The 13,037-nt window shown below is 43.3% G+C and overlaps 1 protein-coding gene and 1 long non-coding RNA gene across 2 annotated transcripts in view; both read left to right on the top strand.

Annotated features, from left to right (window-relative positions):
* Positions 1-5,361, top strand: part of LOC311426489 (uncharacterized protein) — a gene marked incomplete at its 3' end in the record, with an annotated part of 324,836 nt that extends 319,475 nt beyond the window's left edge. Inside the window, exon 3 of the mRNA XM_084502857.1 lies at positions 5,316-5,361. Coding sequence (XP_084358983.1) covers positions 5,316-5,361 — 46 coding nt within the window. The remainder of the gene's footprint in view (positions 1-5,315) is intronic.
* LOC311426382 overlaps positions 1-13,037 on the top strand; it is a 281,784-nt gene that overhangs the window by 175,901 nt on the left and 92,846 nt on the right. The gene's annotated exons all lie outside the window — the stretch shown is intronic.

Here is a 13,037-nt window from a genome sequence, read left to right as displayed (position 1 = left end):
TGCCATCGAGCTATAAAGGACCAGAGCCCCTCTATATTTGTGGAGTGACAGGGGGATCTCAGCAGTTGACTGTATTGGAGGCTGAAGTGAGTCTGACTGGGAATGAGTGGGAAAAGCACCGCATTGTGACTGGTCCGGATGCTCCATGTATCCTTGGCATAGACTATCTTAGAAGAGGATACTGCAAGGACCCAAAAGGGTTCCGGTGGGCTTTTGGTATTGCTGCCTTAGAGACAGAGGGCATTAAACAATTATCTACCTTGCCTGGTCTCTCAGAGGACCCCTCTGTTGTGGGGTTGCTGAGGGTCGAAGAACAGCAAGTGCCAATTGCTACCACAACTGTGCACCGGCGGCAATATCGCACCAACCGAGACTCCCTGATTCCCATCCATAAGCTAATTCGTCAATTGGAGAGCCAAGGAGTGATCAGCAAGACTCATTCACCTTTCAATAGTCCCATATGGCCAGTGCGAAAGTCTAATGGCGAGTGGAGACTAACAGTGGACTATCGCGGCCTGAACGAAGTCACGCCACCACTGAGTGCTGCAGTGCCGGACATGCTGGAACTTCAGTATGAACTTGAATCGAAGGCAGCCAAGTGGTACGCCACAATTGATATCGCTAATGCATTTTTCTCCATCCCTCTAGCAGCAGAGTGCAGGCCACAATTTGCCTTCACTTGGAGGGGAGTCCAATATACTTGGAATAGGCTGCCCCAGGGGTGGAAACACAGCCCTACCATTTGCCATGGGCTGATCCAGTCTGCACTAGAGCAGGGGGAAGCTCCTGAACACCTGCAGTACATCGATGACATTATTGTGTGGGGTGACACAGCAGAGGAAGTTTTTGAGAAAGGGAAGAAAATAGTCCAAATCCTTCTGAAAGCCGGTTTTGCCATAAAACAAAATAAAGTCAAAGGACCTGCACGGGAGATCCAGTTTTTAGGAATAAAATGGCAAGATGGACGTCGTCAAATCCCAATGGATGTGATCAACAAAATAACAGCTATGTCTCCACCAACTAACAAAAAAGAAACACAGACTTTCCTAGGTGTTGTGGGGTTTTGGAGAATGCACATCCCAAATTACAGTCTGATTGTAAACCCACTCTACCAAGTAACTCGTAAGAAGAATGAGTTTGAATGGGGCCCTGAACAACGACAAGCCTTTGAACAAATCAAGCAGGAAATAGTCCATGCAGTAGCCCTTGGGCCAGTTCGAACAGGACCAGATGTAAAGAATGTGCTCTACACTGCAGCCGGGGAGAACGGCCCCACCTGGAGCCTCTGGCAGAAAGAACCTGGGGAAACTCGAGGTCGGCCTCTGGGGTTTTGGAGTCGGGGATACAGAGGATCTGAGGCCCGCTATACTCCAACTGAAAAGGAGATATTGGCAGCATAAGAAGGAGTTCGATCTGCTTCGGAGGTGGTCGGTACTGAAGCGCAGCTCCTCCTAGCACCCCGATTACCGGTACTAGGCTGGATGTTCAAGGGAAGGGTCCCCTCTACGCATCATGCAACTGATGCTACATGGAGCAAGTGGGTTGCACTGATTACTCAGCGGGCTCGAATAGGAAACCCCAGTCGCCCAGGAATATTGGAAGTGATCATGGACTGGCCAGAAGGCAAATACTTTGGGATATCATCAGAGGAGGAGGTGGGTCGTGCTGAAGAAGCCCCACTGTACAACCAGTTGCCAGAGAATGAAAAGAAATATGCCCTGTTCACTGATGGGTCCTGTCGTATTGTGGGGAAGCATCGGAGATGGAAGGCTGCTGTATGGAGTCCTACGCGACGAGTTGCAGAAGCTGCTGAGGGAGAAGGTGAATCGAGTCAGTTTGCAGAAGTGAAAGCCATTCAGCTGGCTTTAGACATTGCTGAACGAGAAAAATGGCCAGTTCTCTATCTCTACACCGATTCATGGATGGTAGCAAATGCCCTGTGGGGATGGTTACAGCAATGGAAGCAAAACAACTGGCAGCGTAGGGGCAAACCTATCTGGGCTGCTGCATTGTGGCAAGATATTGCTGCTCGGGTAGAGAACCTGGCTGTGAAAGTACGCCACGTAGATGCTCATGTGCCCAAGAATCGGGCTACTGAAGAACATCAAAACAACCAGCAGGTGGATCAGGCTGCTAAGATTGAAGTAGCTCAGGTGGACCTGGATTGGCAGCATAAAGGTGAATTATTTATAGCCCGATGGGCCCATGACACCTCAGGCCATCAAGGTAGAGATGCAACATACAGATGGGCTCGTGATCGAGGGGTGGACTTGACCATGGACGCTATAGCACAGGTTATTCATGACTGTGAAACATGTGCTGCAATCAAGCAAGCCAAACGGTCAAAGCCTCTTTGGTATGGAGGACGATGGCTGAAATATAAATATGGAGAGGCCTGGCAGATTGATTACATCACACTCCCTCAAACTCGCAATGGCAAGCGCCACATACTTACAATGGTGGAAGCAACCACCGGATGGCTGGAAACATATCCTGTGCCTCATGCTACCGCCCGGAACACCATCCTGGGCCTTGAAAAGCAAGTCCTATGGCGACATGGCACCCCAGAAAGAATAGAATCAGACAATGGGACTCACTTCCGAAACAACCTTATAGACACTTGGGCCAAAGAACATGGTATTGAATGGGTGTATCACATCCCCTATCATGCACCAGCCTCCGGGAAAGTTGAACGATACAATGGCCTGTTAAAGACTACCTTGAAAGCAATGGGCGCTGGGACGTTCAAAAACTGGGATACGCATTTGGCAAAGGCCACCTGGTTAGTCAATACTAGGGGATCTACCAACCGAGCTGGACCTGCCCAATCAAACCTGTTACGTACTGTAGATGGGGATAAAGTTCCTGTAGTGCATGTAAAAAATATGCTGGGTAAAACAGTCTGGGCTACTCCTGCCTCAGGAAAAGGCAAACCTATTCGTGGAATTGTTTTCGCTCAGGGACCTGGATATACTTGGTGGGTGATGCAAAAGAACGGAGAGGTCCGGTGTGTACCTCAAGGAGATTTAATACTGGGTGAGAATAGCCCATGAACTGAATTGCACCATGTTAAATAGTATATTATACTGTATGTTATCACTACCATGATTACTATAGGTGACTAATTAGAATGTATGGAAAAGAGTGTAACCTGAGCATGACATAAATGGTATGGAATAAGGGGTGGATAGATGTCCTGGTTTCAGTTAGCACAGAATTAATTTTCTTCCTAGTAGCTGGTGGAATGCTGTGTTTTGGCTTAGAATGAGAAGAGTGCTGATAACACCCCGATGCTTTAATTGTTGCAGAGCAGTGCTTATACTAAGCCAAGGACATCTCAGCCTTTGCTCTGTCCTGCCAACGGGCAGGCTGGGGGGTGCAGTAAGAGCTGGGAGGGGACAGACCCAGGACAGGTGACCCAAACTAGCCAAAGGGGTATTCCATACCATCTGACATCATGCTAAACAATATATAGGGGTGGCTAGCCGGGGGGAGGGGGCCGGACTGCTCGGGGTTAGGCTGGGCATCGGTCAGCGGGTGGTGAGCAATTGCATTGTGCATCACTTGTTTGTACATACTATTATTACTTTCGTATTATCACCATTGTATCATCATTATTATTATTGTTATTATTATTTTTGTTATTTTTTTTTCCTGTCTTATTAAACTGTCTTTATCTCAACTCACGGGCTTCACTTTCCATTTCTCTCCCCCGTCCCAGAGAGGGAGGGGGGAGGGTGAGCGAACGGCTGCGTGGTGTTTAGCTGCCGGTCGGGTTAAACCACGACAGTAAGTTTAAAAAAAAAGATTTTGGAGCAATTACAACCTCCTAAGAAGGTATTAATGTTACAAATATGTGGATCATTTTCTATTGTCAGGACAGGAGAAAAGAGTTGTGAAGAAAGCTGCTAACAAGCTATTCAACTTTCTGGGAAAGCAGGGCTTGGGAGTATTAATAAATAAATAAATAAATAAATAAATTACAATATGGAGAAAGAGAAGTCAGGTATTTAAGGCATCTAATGTCTGAGGGAAAATGAAGAATAAATGCAGAGAGGATTCAGGGAATTGTTGAAAATTAAGAAAGAACTAAAAAGTTTTAAAAGAATGATTTTTTTAAGGAATCAGGAGCCATGAAGTCTGAAGGAAAAGGGATACTCCCTGATGGGAGAGAAATGCTGAATAAAGTGATAATGAGGCAAATATTAACTGTTTTACATCAGAAGAGTCATTGGGAGGTGCAAGCAATGTGTGACGTTGTGCTAAGAAAGTATGTCTGTGTAAGAATATACACTTTAGGGAAGCACATATGTAGAGGATGTACCATATGCCAAAAGGTAAATAAAAAGGTGTTCTGTAACCCATCTAGAGGGGGACGGGAGCCAGGGGTTTGACCTTTCCAAAGTATACAGGTAAACTTTACTGAGTTACTTGTTTGTCCTAATTGACCACGTGTCTGGATGGGTGTAAGCTTTACTGTAAGGGTTAAAGCAGGCCTTAGAGATTGAGTGGGATTTTCACAGCCCCTGGCACCCCTCCTCTTCTGGGAAGGTGGAGCGAATGAATCAGACATTAAAAAAGCAATTAACTAAACTAGTGTTAGAAACCCAACTTCCTTGGGTAAAATGCTTACTCCTACAGGTTTAAACAGCACCAAGAAAGGATATAGGAATTTCACCATATGAGATGCTGTTCAGATTGCCCTATCTGGGCAGAAGGGATGAGATACCACAATTCAAAACAAGAGAGTTTTCTTAAGAACTGCATTCTGGGGTTGTCCTCTTCTTTGTCATCTCTCAGGACCTGTGGGTTGTTGGCTCAAACCCCACCTTTGGAATTCCCCATTCACCACTATCACCCAGGAAACCGGGTCCTGAATCGGACCTGGAAAGAGTCAACTCCGGCCTGAATGGGAAGGACAATTACTGACCACTGAAACAGCCGTAAGAACTGCGGAAAAAGGTTGGACTCACTATACTCGAGTGAAGGCATCCGTCGACGTTAGTACCTGGGAAGCTGTTCCTACAACAGACTTGTTGGAAGTTGAAATCGAAGAGAAAAATCTCATAGTGGACTCTGAGCAGGATAAGAGCTTACAATTGTAAACTAACCTTTTATTTTCACAGGTAACTAACGAGTGTGACTTGTGATTGAGGGAAAGGACAGACCTATAGCGAATTGCAGTGCTCCCAAGGGGGGGTTGTTATAGTAGTAGTGTACATCTTATTTTTGTATCGATAATTACTTGGAAACCTAAGGTTTAAAAATAATGACAGGGAAAAATCGATTACTAATTCTGTTTTTAGTGATTCTAGGCCTCAGAGAAGGCCTTGGTCAATTGGTAACTTAGAAAAGGCATAACCAGATAATAGCAAAAACGGGATACCCCATCAAAATATGGGTGACTGTGACAGAGGGTTATGTACCACAAGCCGTCACATTTGATGCTTGTGAGGTGTTAGCTTGTGGAGATTTAAATGCCCAATTACAATTGAGCAGAAAGAACAAATAACTGGGAGAGACACAACAGCCAGATTGAGAATAGCTGTATGGAAACAATCCTCTATTGCCAACAGAGAAAGGGAGAAACTCAAGGAGAAAACAGGAGAGTAAACAGGAGGCCCTCTGAAATGTGGCAGTTCAAACATTTGAGATTCAAACAGGGTATGGGGATGTGAATGCCTGGATAGAATGAGTCAAATATACTGTCCAGAGTCTCAACTGTAGCTACTGCTATGCTTGTGCCTTGGGATGACCGATTGCCCAGATAGTGCCCTTCCCATGGGGGTGAACCGAAGACTCCCAAGGGATGCGATGTATGATTGCATTGTACCAAGAAAAGACTGCCTGGGGAAATGAGGCCTGTAAGTCTCTCTTTGCTGTTTCTTGCATGATAACAATATCGCGGTTCCCCCTGCATTCTCTACAGCTATAGGTAACCATACAGCTTGCCTCTCACGGCAGGGTGTGAGTGCTACCTGGCATCTGGGAGAATTTGCCTTGTGCTACCAAGGACTTGATGGGAAACTGCTCAAGACTAGAGATCCCCAGGGCAGATCTCTGGTGGTACAGTGGAGGGAAGATCTTATGGTCCACCCTACCATCTAATTGGGGAGGCACTTGTGCACTTGTTCAATCAGCTATACCCTTCACCCTGGCATTTGAAAGAGAAACATCACAAATACCCAGAAGAAGTAAAAGAGGCTTAGGAATATCATTTGATGATAGAGTATACATAGATTCTATTGGGGTACCTAGAGGAGTTCCGGATGAACATAAAGCCAGAAATCAAATTGCTGCAGGGTTTGAGTTACTGTTCTGGTGGGTAACAATCAATAAAAATGTGGATTGGATTAATTATTTCTATTATAATCAGCAGAGATTCATCAATTATACCAAGGATGCGATGAGAGGAATCGCTGAACAACTAGATGCCATCAGCAAAATGGCTTGTGATTAAGGAGGTATTGGGGAGGCATTGGGGAGGCAAGGACAATCCCCAGACATGGACTGTATATCTCGAAACAAGACACTGAAACTCATGATAAGGAAGCGGCAGACGGACAGAGAAACAAACGTAAGGACTATAAATCTCAAAACTGGACATTGGAATTCATTATAAAGATACAACAAACGGAAGAATTGGCAACAACCAGCTCTCGCAATTAAGAAACATGCCAATTCAGCAGATTCTTGACCAAAGGTGAAAAGTACACTGTGAGGAAGACTCGGGGTCTTCCTCCCAAAGACCCCTGCCCACGTCCCAAAGACCCCTGCCCACAATTCTTGGAAGGCTCTACGCAGGCGCAAGGTGCCAAAAGGCTAATTAGCATGAGAAGCGAGGGAAGGCGGGGATAGGTAATGAATATGTATAGGCGCTTGTAGAATATTGATAGATTGATTGTATAAATTCAAGACTGCTTTCCGCTTTGGGTATGCACGATAGGTGGAGAGATCCCCCGTGCATCCAGCGCTGCAATAAAGAATATACCACTTAAAGGAATTTCGGCTTCGATCTTTGAATCAATCTGGCACCCCAGATGGGACAACCTCTCTGCCGGACCGCAGGACCCGCTGGGGACAGGACTCCCTAGGGTACCCCCGGGATTTCCCGGAGGGACTCCTCGACTCACCGGATCACTGCGGAGGCAGACAAGGACCCCATCATTGTAAGTGAGTATATTCTTTATTCTGGTTTGGTTTTCTGGTAGACCGGTCATCTCGGACTGTCCAGTAAGTCGGAAGGTGACTTCTGCAGGACAGTATTTGGTATATACTTTGTGGTTAGTACCACAAGTATATCTGGGGACCTTGGGGTCCATCTGTATCTGGAACTGTCTGTAAGTCAGAAGGTGATCTTCTGCGAGGCAGTGTTTGGTATATACTTTGTGGTAAGCACCATAAGTATATTTGGGGACCTTAAGGAAGGAGCTCGCTTTAAGGTCCATCTGGAATTGTGTTGTCTATTTCGGTTTTCTGACTCATGGAGTATGGTATTTAACTTTGGTTATTGTTACTGTGATTTTGGCTATTTTTCTGGTGGTAATAGTAGGTTCGTGGCATTGTTATAAGAGAGATATCGTTACGGTGTTACACAGTTCGGTTTTCTGACTTATCGCATGTGGAATTTGACTCTGACTATTGTTATTGTGATTTTAGCAATATTGCTGGCAATAGTAGTTTTGTGACATCTCTACTGAAAGATATTGCGTGCCCGTATTTTTGTGAGTGATACGTTTTGTGATACGCTTTTGTAAGTAACGTGTATTCTGAAAGTGTAAACTGGAAAATGGGGGGGCAAACAAGCAGTGAAATTTTAAAGAAAAGTGTGTTAGGATGTGTTTTAAGTCACTGGAAGGATATTGGAGGATCTGCCGGTGGAAGTGTGAACAGGAAAACATTGATAAAATATCGTAATCAGTGGTGGCCGCTTTATAAGCTGGAATGTGGAGAAAAGTGGCCCCTAAATGGAACTTTAAACTATAATATTTTGCTACAGTTAATGTTGTTTTTTGAGAAGCAGAACAGGATGAAATGTTGTATACTGATGTTTCAGCATCTTGGTGGGAAAAGGTACGGAATTAAGTTGGCCCCTGACTGAGCCTTTGATGTTGGCATTAGAGAAGTACAGGCTGGAGAAAGATAAAGGAAGTGTTAAAAGGGTTGTTGAAAGTGTTAAAGGTGTTTGAAGTTGAATGAGCAGGGAAAGAGGATGTAGGAATGTTAATAGTTCTGCCTCTGCCCGAGGCAGAGATCTTAAAATCCCGGGTGTTAGCCCTTTAGGGCAAAGGGACCACAATGGGTCTGAGAGAGTTGTCACAGAAACAGAAAAGCAGTTAACTCTTAAAACAACCTGAGTTCATGTGCGAGCTCAGATTGCCGATGGGACCGCTCAGGGAACTGTGGACAATTGCATTCCCCTGACCGACCCCCACTAAGACCCGAATCATCCTGAAAATTATGAACGGTTAAGTAAATACTAAAACCTGGATGAATTGGGAACTGAGAATATGCTTCCAACAAGGTCTAAAAGAAACCCCTATGGAATTTTTGGACCAACTCTGAAATGTAATGAAAATAAATAAATAAATAAATAAATAAATAAAACAAAACGGTTTGGACCTGGCTTCGGAGGACAAATTGACTAGCCTTTTCCTAGGGTAATCGACCCCTGATTTCAACAGGAATAATGGGGACTTGGGGAATCTACCCTAGCGGATCCTCCACTGGTTATAATGAAGCTAGGGGAGGAATGGAAGTGAAATTTCTTATTGATATGGGGCAACATATTCAGTTCTAAATCAAGCATTAATGCCTTCACAGAATTATTATGTTAGGGTAAAAGATGTGTCGTGGTTTAACCCGGCCGGCAGCTAAACACCACACAGCCGTTTGCTCATCCTCCCCCTCCCTCTCTGGGACGGGGGAGAGAAATGGAAAGTGAAGTCCGTGAGTTGAGATGAAGACAGTTTAATAAGACAAAATAATAATAATAATAATAATAATAATAATAATAATAATACAATGATGATAATAGTACCACTACTAATAATGTGTACAAACAAGTGATGCACAATGCAATTGCTCACCACCCGCTGACCGATGCCCAGCCTAACCCTGAGCAGTCCGGCCCCCTCCCCCTGGCTAGCCACCCCTATGTATTGTTTAGCCTGACATCAGATGGTATTAGCCTGACATCAGATGGTATGGAATACCCCTTTGGCTAGTTTGGGTCACCTGTCCTGGGTCTGTCCCCTCCCAGCTCTTACTGCACCCCCAGCCTGCCCACTGGCAGGACAGAGAAAGAAGCTGAGATGTCCTTGGCTTGGTATAAGCACTGCTCTGCAACAATTAAAACATCAGGGTGTTATCAGCACTCTTCTCATCCTAAGCCAAAACATAGCATTCTACCAGCTACAAGGAAGAAAATTAACTCTGTTCTAACTGAAACCAGGACAAGGTGTAACCGAAAAGGCTTATTTTTGTGAACCTTTGAAGTACAAGTTACGGAAAAAATGGGGCATACACAGATTTTTATATATGCCTAGCTCCTCATGGGCACTCTTATGTAGAGATTTATTAGAGCAAGTAGGAGCAGAAATTGTTTTTGAAAAAAGGAAAATGGAATTAAGTATAGGAGAAGAACAACTAACAAATGTGTTAAGCTTGGCACTAATACAAACTGACCCTAAAAGTGAAATACCTTTAGAGATCACAGATCAAGTATGTCCAGGAGTTTGGGCTACTGAAACCCCTGAAAGAGGTAAAAATGTGACCTTAATAATTATTAAATTAAAGCCAGGAGAGAAACCCGTTAAGGTTAAGTAATATCCTTTGAGGATAGAAGATAGGAAAGGAATTAAAGAGATAATTAATAAATTTTTACAGTATGGATTATTGATTGAATGCGAATCAGAATACAATACACCCATATTGCCAATTAAAAAGGCAGATGAAAAAGCTATAGGCTAGTTCAGGATTTGAGGGCCATAAATAAAATCACTGAGGATATACATCCAGTAGTGGCAAACCCTTATACTTTGCTGACTAAATTAAAGAATAGTCAAGTCTGGTTTACTGTACTGGATTTAAAAGACGCCTTCTTCTGCCTAGGCTTAGCCACAGAAAGCCAAAACCTATTCGCCTTTGAATGGGAAAATCCCGATTCAGGCAGAAAGACGCAGCTTACGTAGACATTACTACCTCAAGGATTCAAGAATAGCCCCACTATTTTTGGAAACCAATTAGCAAGGAAACTCGAAACACGGATGCCTCCGGACACTGAAGGTGTTTTGTTACAATATGTACATGATCTCTTAATAGCTACTGAGACTAAAGGGAGTTGTATTCAATGGACTATAAGTCGTCTTAATTTTCTGGGTTTAAATGGATATCAAGTCTCTTGACAGAAAGTCCAGCTGGCTCAACAAAGTGTGACCTATCTGGGATTTGAAATTTCGGAAGGACAACGAGAACTAGGAACTGAACATAAGGAAGTCATTTGCCAGACTCCAGAACCTCAAATGGTAAAGGAGCTACAAACCTTTTTAGGAATGACAGGTTGGTGTCGCCTTTGGATTTATAATTATGGACTATTGGTAAAGCCTCTATGTGAATTGATAAAGATTAACCAGTCAAAGTTAGTCTGGACTGGAGAAGCACAAAAAGTCTTTAAACAACTTAAACAAGAATTGATGATTTTGAAATATCAAGCAATATTGGTAGAACAGGACAACGTGGAAATTGTGATAACTAATATTGTGAATCTAGCCTCTTTTCTTAGTGATGCTCCGGCACAACCTGTGATTCACGATTGTTTAGAAACTATAGAGACTGTGTATTCCAGCCGACCAGACCTTAAGGAGGAGCCTATGGAAGATGCGGAAGAAACTTGGTTCACGGATGGGAGCAGTTTTGTTACGCAAAGACAACGTAAAGCTGGATATGCTATAACAACTACTCAGCAGGTAATCGAGTCTAAGCCTTTACCCCCTGGAACATCAGCTCAAAAGGCGGAGACAGTTGCTCTCACGAGAGCATTGGAACTGGCAGCGGGAAAAAGGGTAAATATTTGGACAGATTCTAAATATACATTCGGCGTGGTACATGCTCATGGAGCAATTTGGAAAGAACATGGATTGCTGACCGCTCAGTGAAAACACAAAGTATGCTGAAGAAATTTTAAAATTGTTAGAGGCTGTAAAACAACCAGAAAAGGTAGCTATCATGCATTGTCAGGGACACCAAAAGGGGAACACCGATTTTGAAATTGGAAATCGATTGGCAGAGGCTAAGCAGGCAGCTGAAATAACTGAGGTGAAGGCATTGTCTTTGATACCAGACGGTAAAATCCAAACTATATCCAAATTATACAAAAGAAGACTTAAAATTAATTGAAGATTTGAAAGGTAAAATGAAACCAGATGGATGAGTATATTTAAAAGATAACCACATAGTAATACCCTCTGGTTTGACATGGCCCATAGTTCTTACAGAACACAATAAAACGCATTGAGGAGCTGGCACACTGCATAAGAGCCTGAGTCAGACATTAGTGGGACGATATGATAAAACAAGTAACTCAACAATGTAGCATTTGCTTACACAATAACCCCAATACCAAGAATAGAATAAAATTTGGAATAATCGGTAAAGGAAATTATTCGGGGCAACAGTGGCAAATTGATTTTTCAGAACTCCCTAGAAAAGGGGGATATCATTATTACTGGTTCTGACTGACACGTTTTCAGGAAGGCCTGAAGCCTTTCCCTGTCGAACAAACAAAGCAAGAGAAGTGGTTAAAGTCTTGTTAAATGAAATAATACCATGCTTTGGGATTCTAGTAGCAATGTCTTCTGATAGAGTTTCACATTTTTGTGCACAAGTGGTAGAACAGATAAGTAAGATTCTAAAGATAGATTGGCAACTGCATACTCCTTATAGACCACAGGCAAGTGGACAGGTAGAAAAAATGAACCATTTAATTAAACAATAAATAGCTAAAATTGGATAAGAAGCTAATTTGTCATGGCCTCAATCCCTCCCTTTAGCATTACTTGGAATTAGAGTTAAACCTAGAATAAAAGGGAATTTGAGTCCCTTCAAAATCTTATATGGAAGGCCATAGCAATTTCTATTTAGTGGAGAGGACCTAATGCAGTTAGGATCAGAATATTTATATGCTTATATAACTGAACTTCAGAAACAATTAAATAAAGTACATAAATTTGTTTTAGGGACCAGGGCTAGAGGGTTGGATCAACCAATCCACCCCTTTAAGCTCGGGGATTATATATATATAAAGACTTTTTCAGGACAACCCCTACAGGAAAAATGGAAGGAAAGTGGACGGAACCATACCAAGTATTACTGACAACACACACCGCCATTAAGATTAAGAAGCAAGCAGCTTGGATCCACAATTCAAGGGTGAAGAAGGTCCCGGCGAGGATATAGACCACCACTCCAATTGGACCAACAAAATTACGGTTTTCCAGATCCTAATGATTGCAGGGGTGCGGTTCTCGGATTCGGGGTGGGCAACTTGGGATGAGAACTTACACCTGACCTTAATACAAACAATTTCTCAAGTAACTAATAAGACGAACTGTTGGGTATGCACCCATCTGCCACAGCATGGGAATAAGGGTGTATCGTTAATCGGGATTCCCTTGCCTGCAAACTTATCTTGGACTAATTTGTGGGAAAACACATCTTGGGGTCGAAAATATGAAGAAGTTTTGGAACTAGAAGTGAATAGCTTTGTGCTGTTGGAATCTTACTATGTATGTGTACAAAGGTGTAACCCACCTAGGGGTATGGGGAAATAGGATTGTATAAATACAGATACTACTTATGTGGGAAATCAGACATCTTGTAATTGAACAATTGATATTAGTACGACTAGCGGCTGGGCAAATTCAACCAGCTGGACGGTTCCAGAAGGAAAAGGGTGGTATTGGCTATGCAATGATACAGCCTGTAAGGTCTTGCCTGAGAATTGGAAGGGAACTTGCACTCTTGGAGCGGTAGTCCCC

This window comes from Aythya ferina (genome assembly GCF_964211825.1).
Source record: "Aythya ferina genome assembly, chromosome: W".
NCBI classification, from domain to species: domain Eukaryota; kingdom Metazoa; phylum Chordata; class Aves; order Anseriformes; family Anatidae; genus Aythya; species Aythya ferina.
Note: the sequence above shows the minus strand (reverse complement) of the source record. Positions and strands in the feature narration are given on the sequence as shown.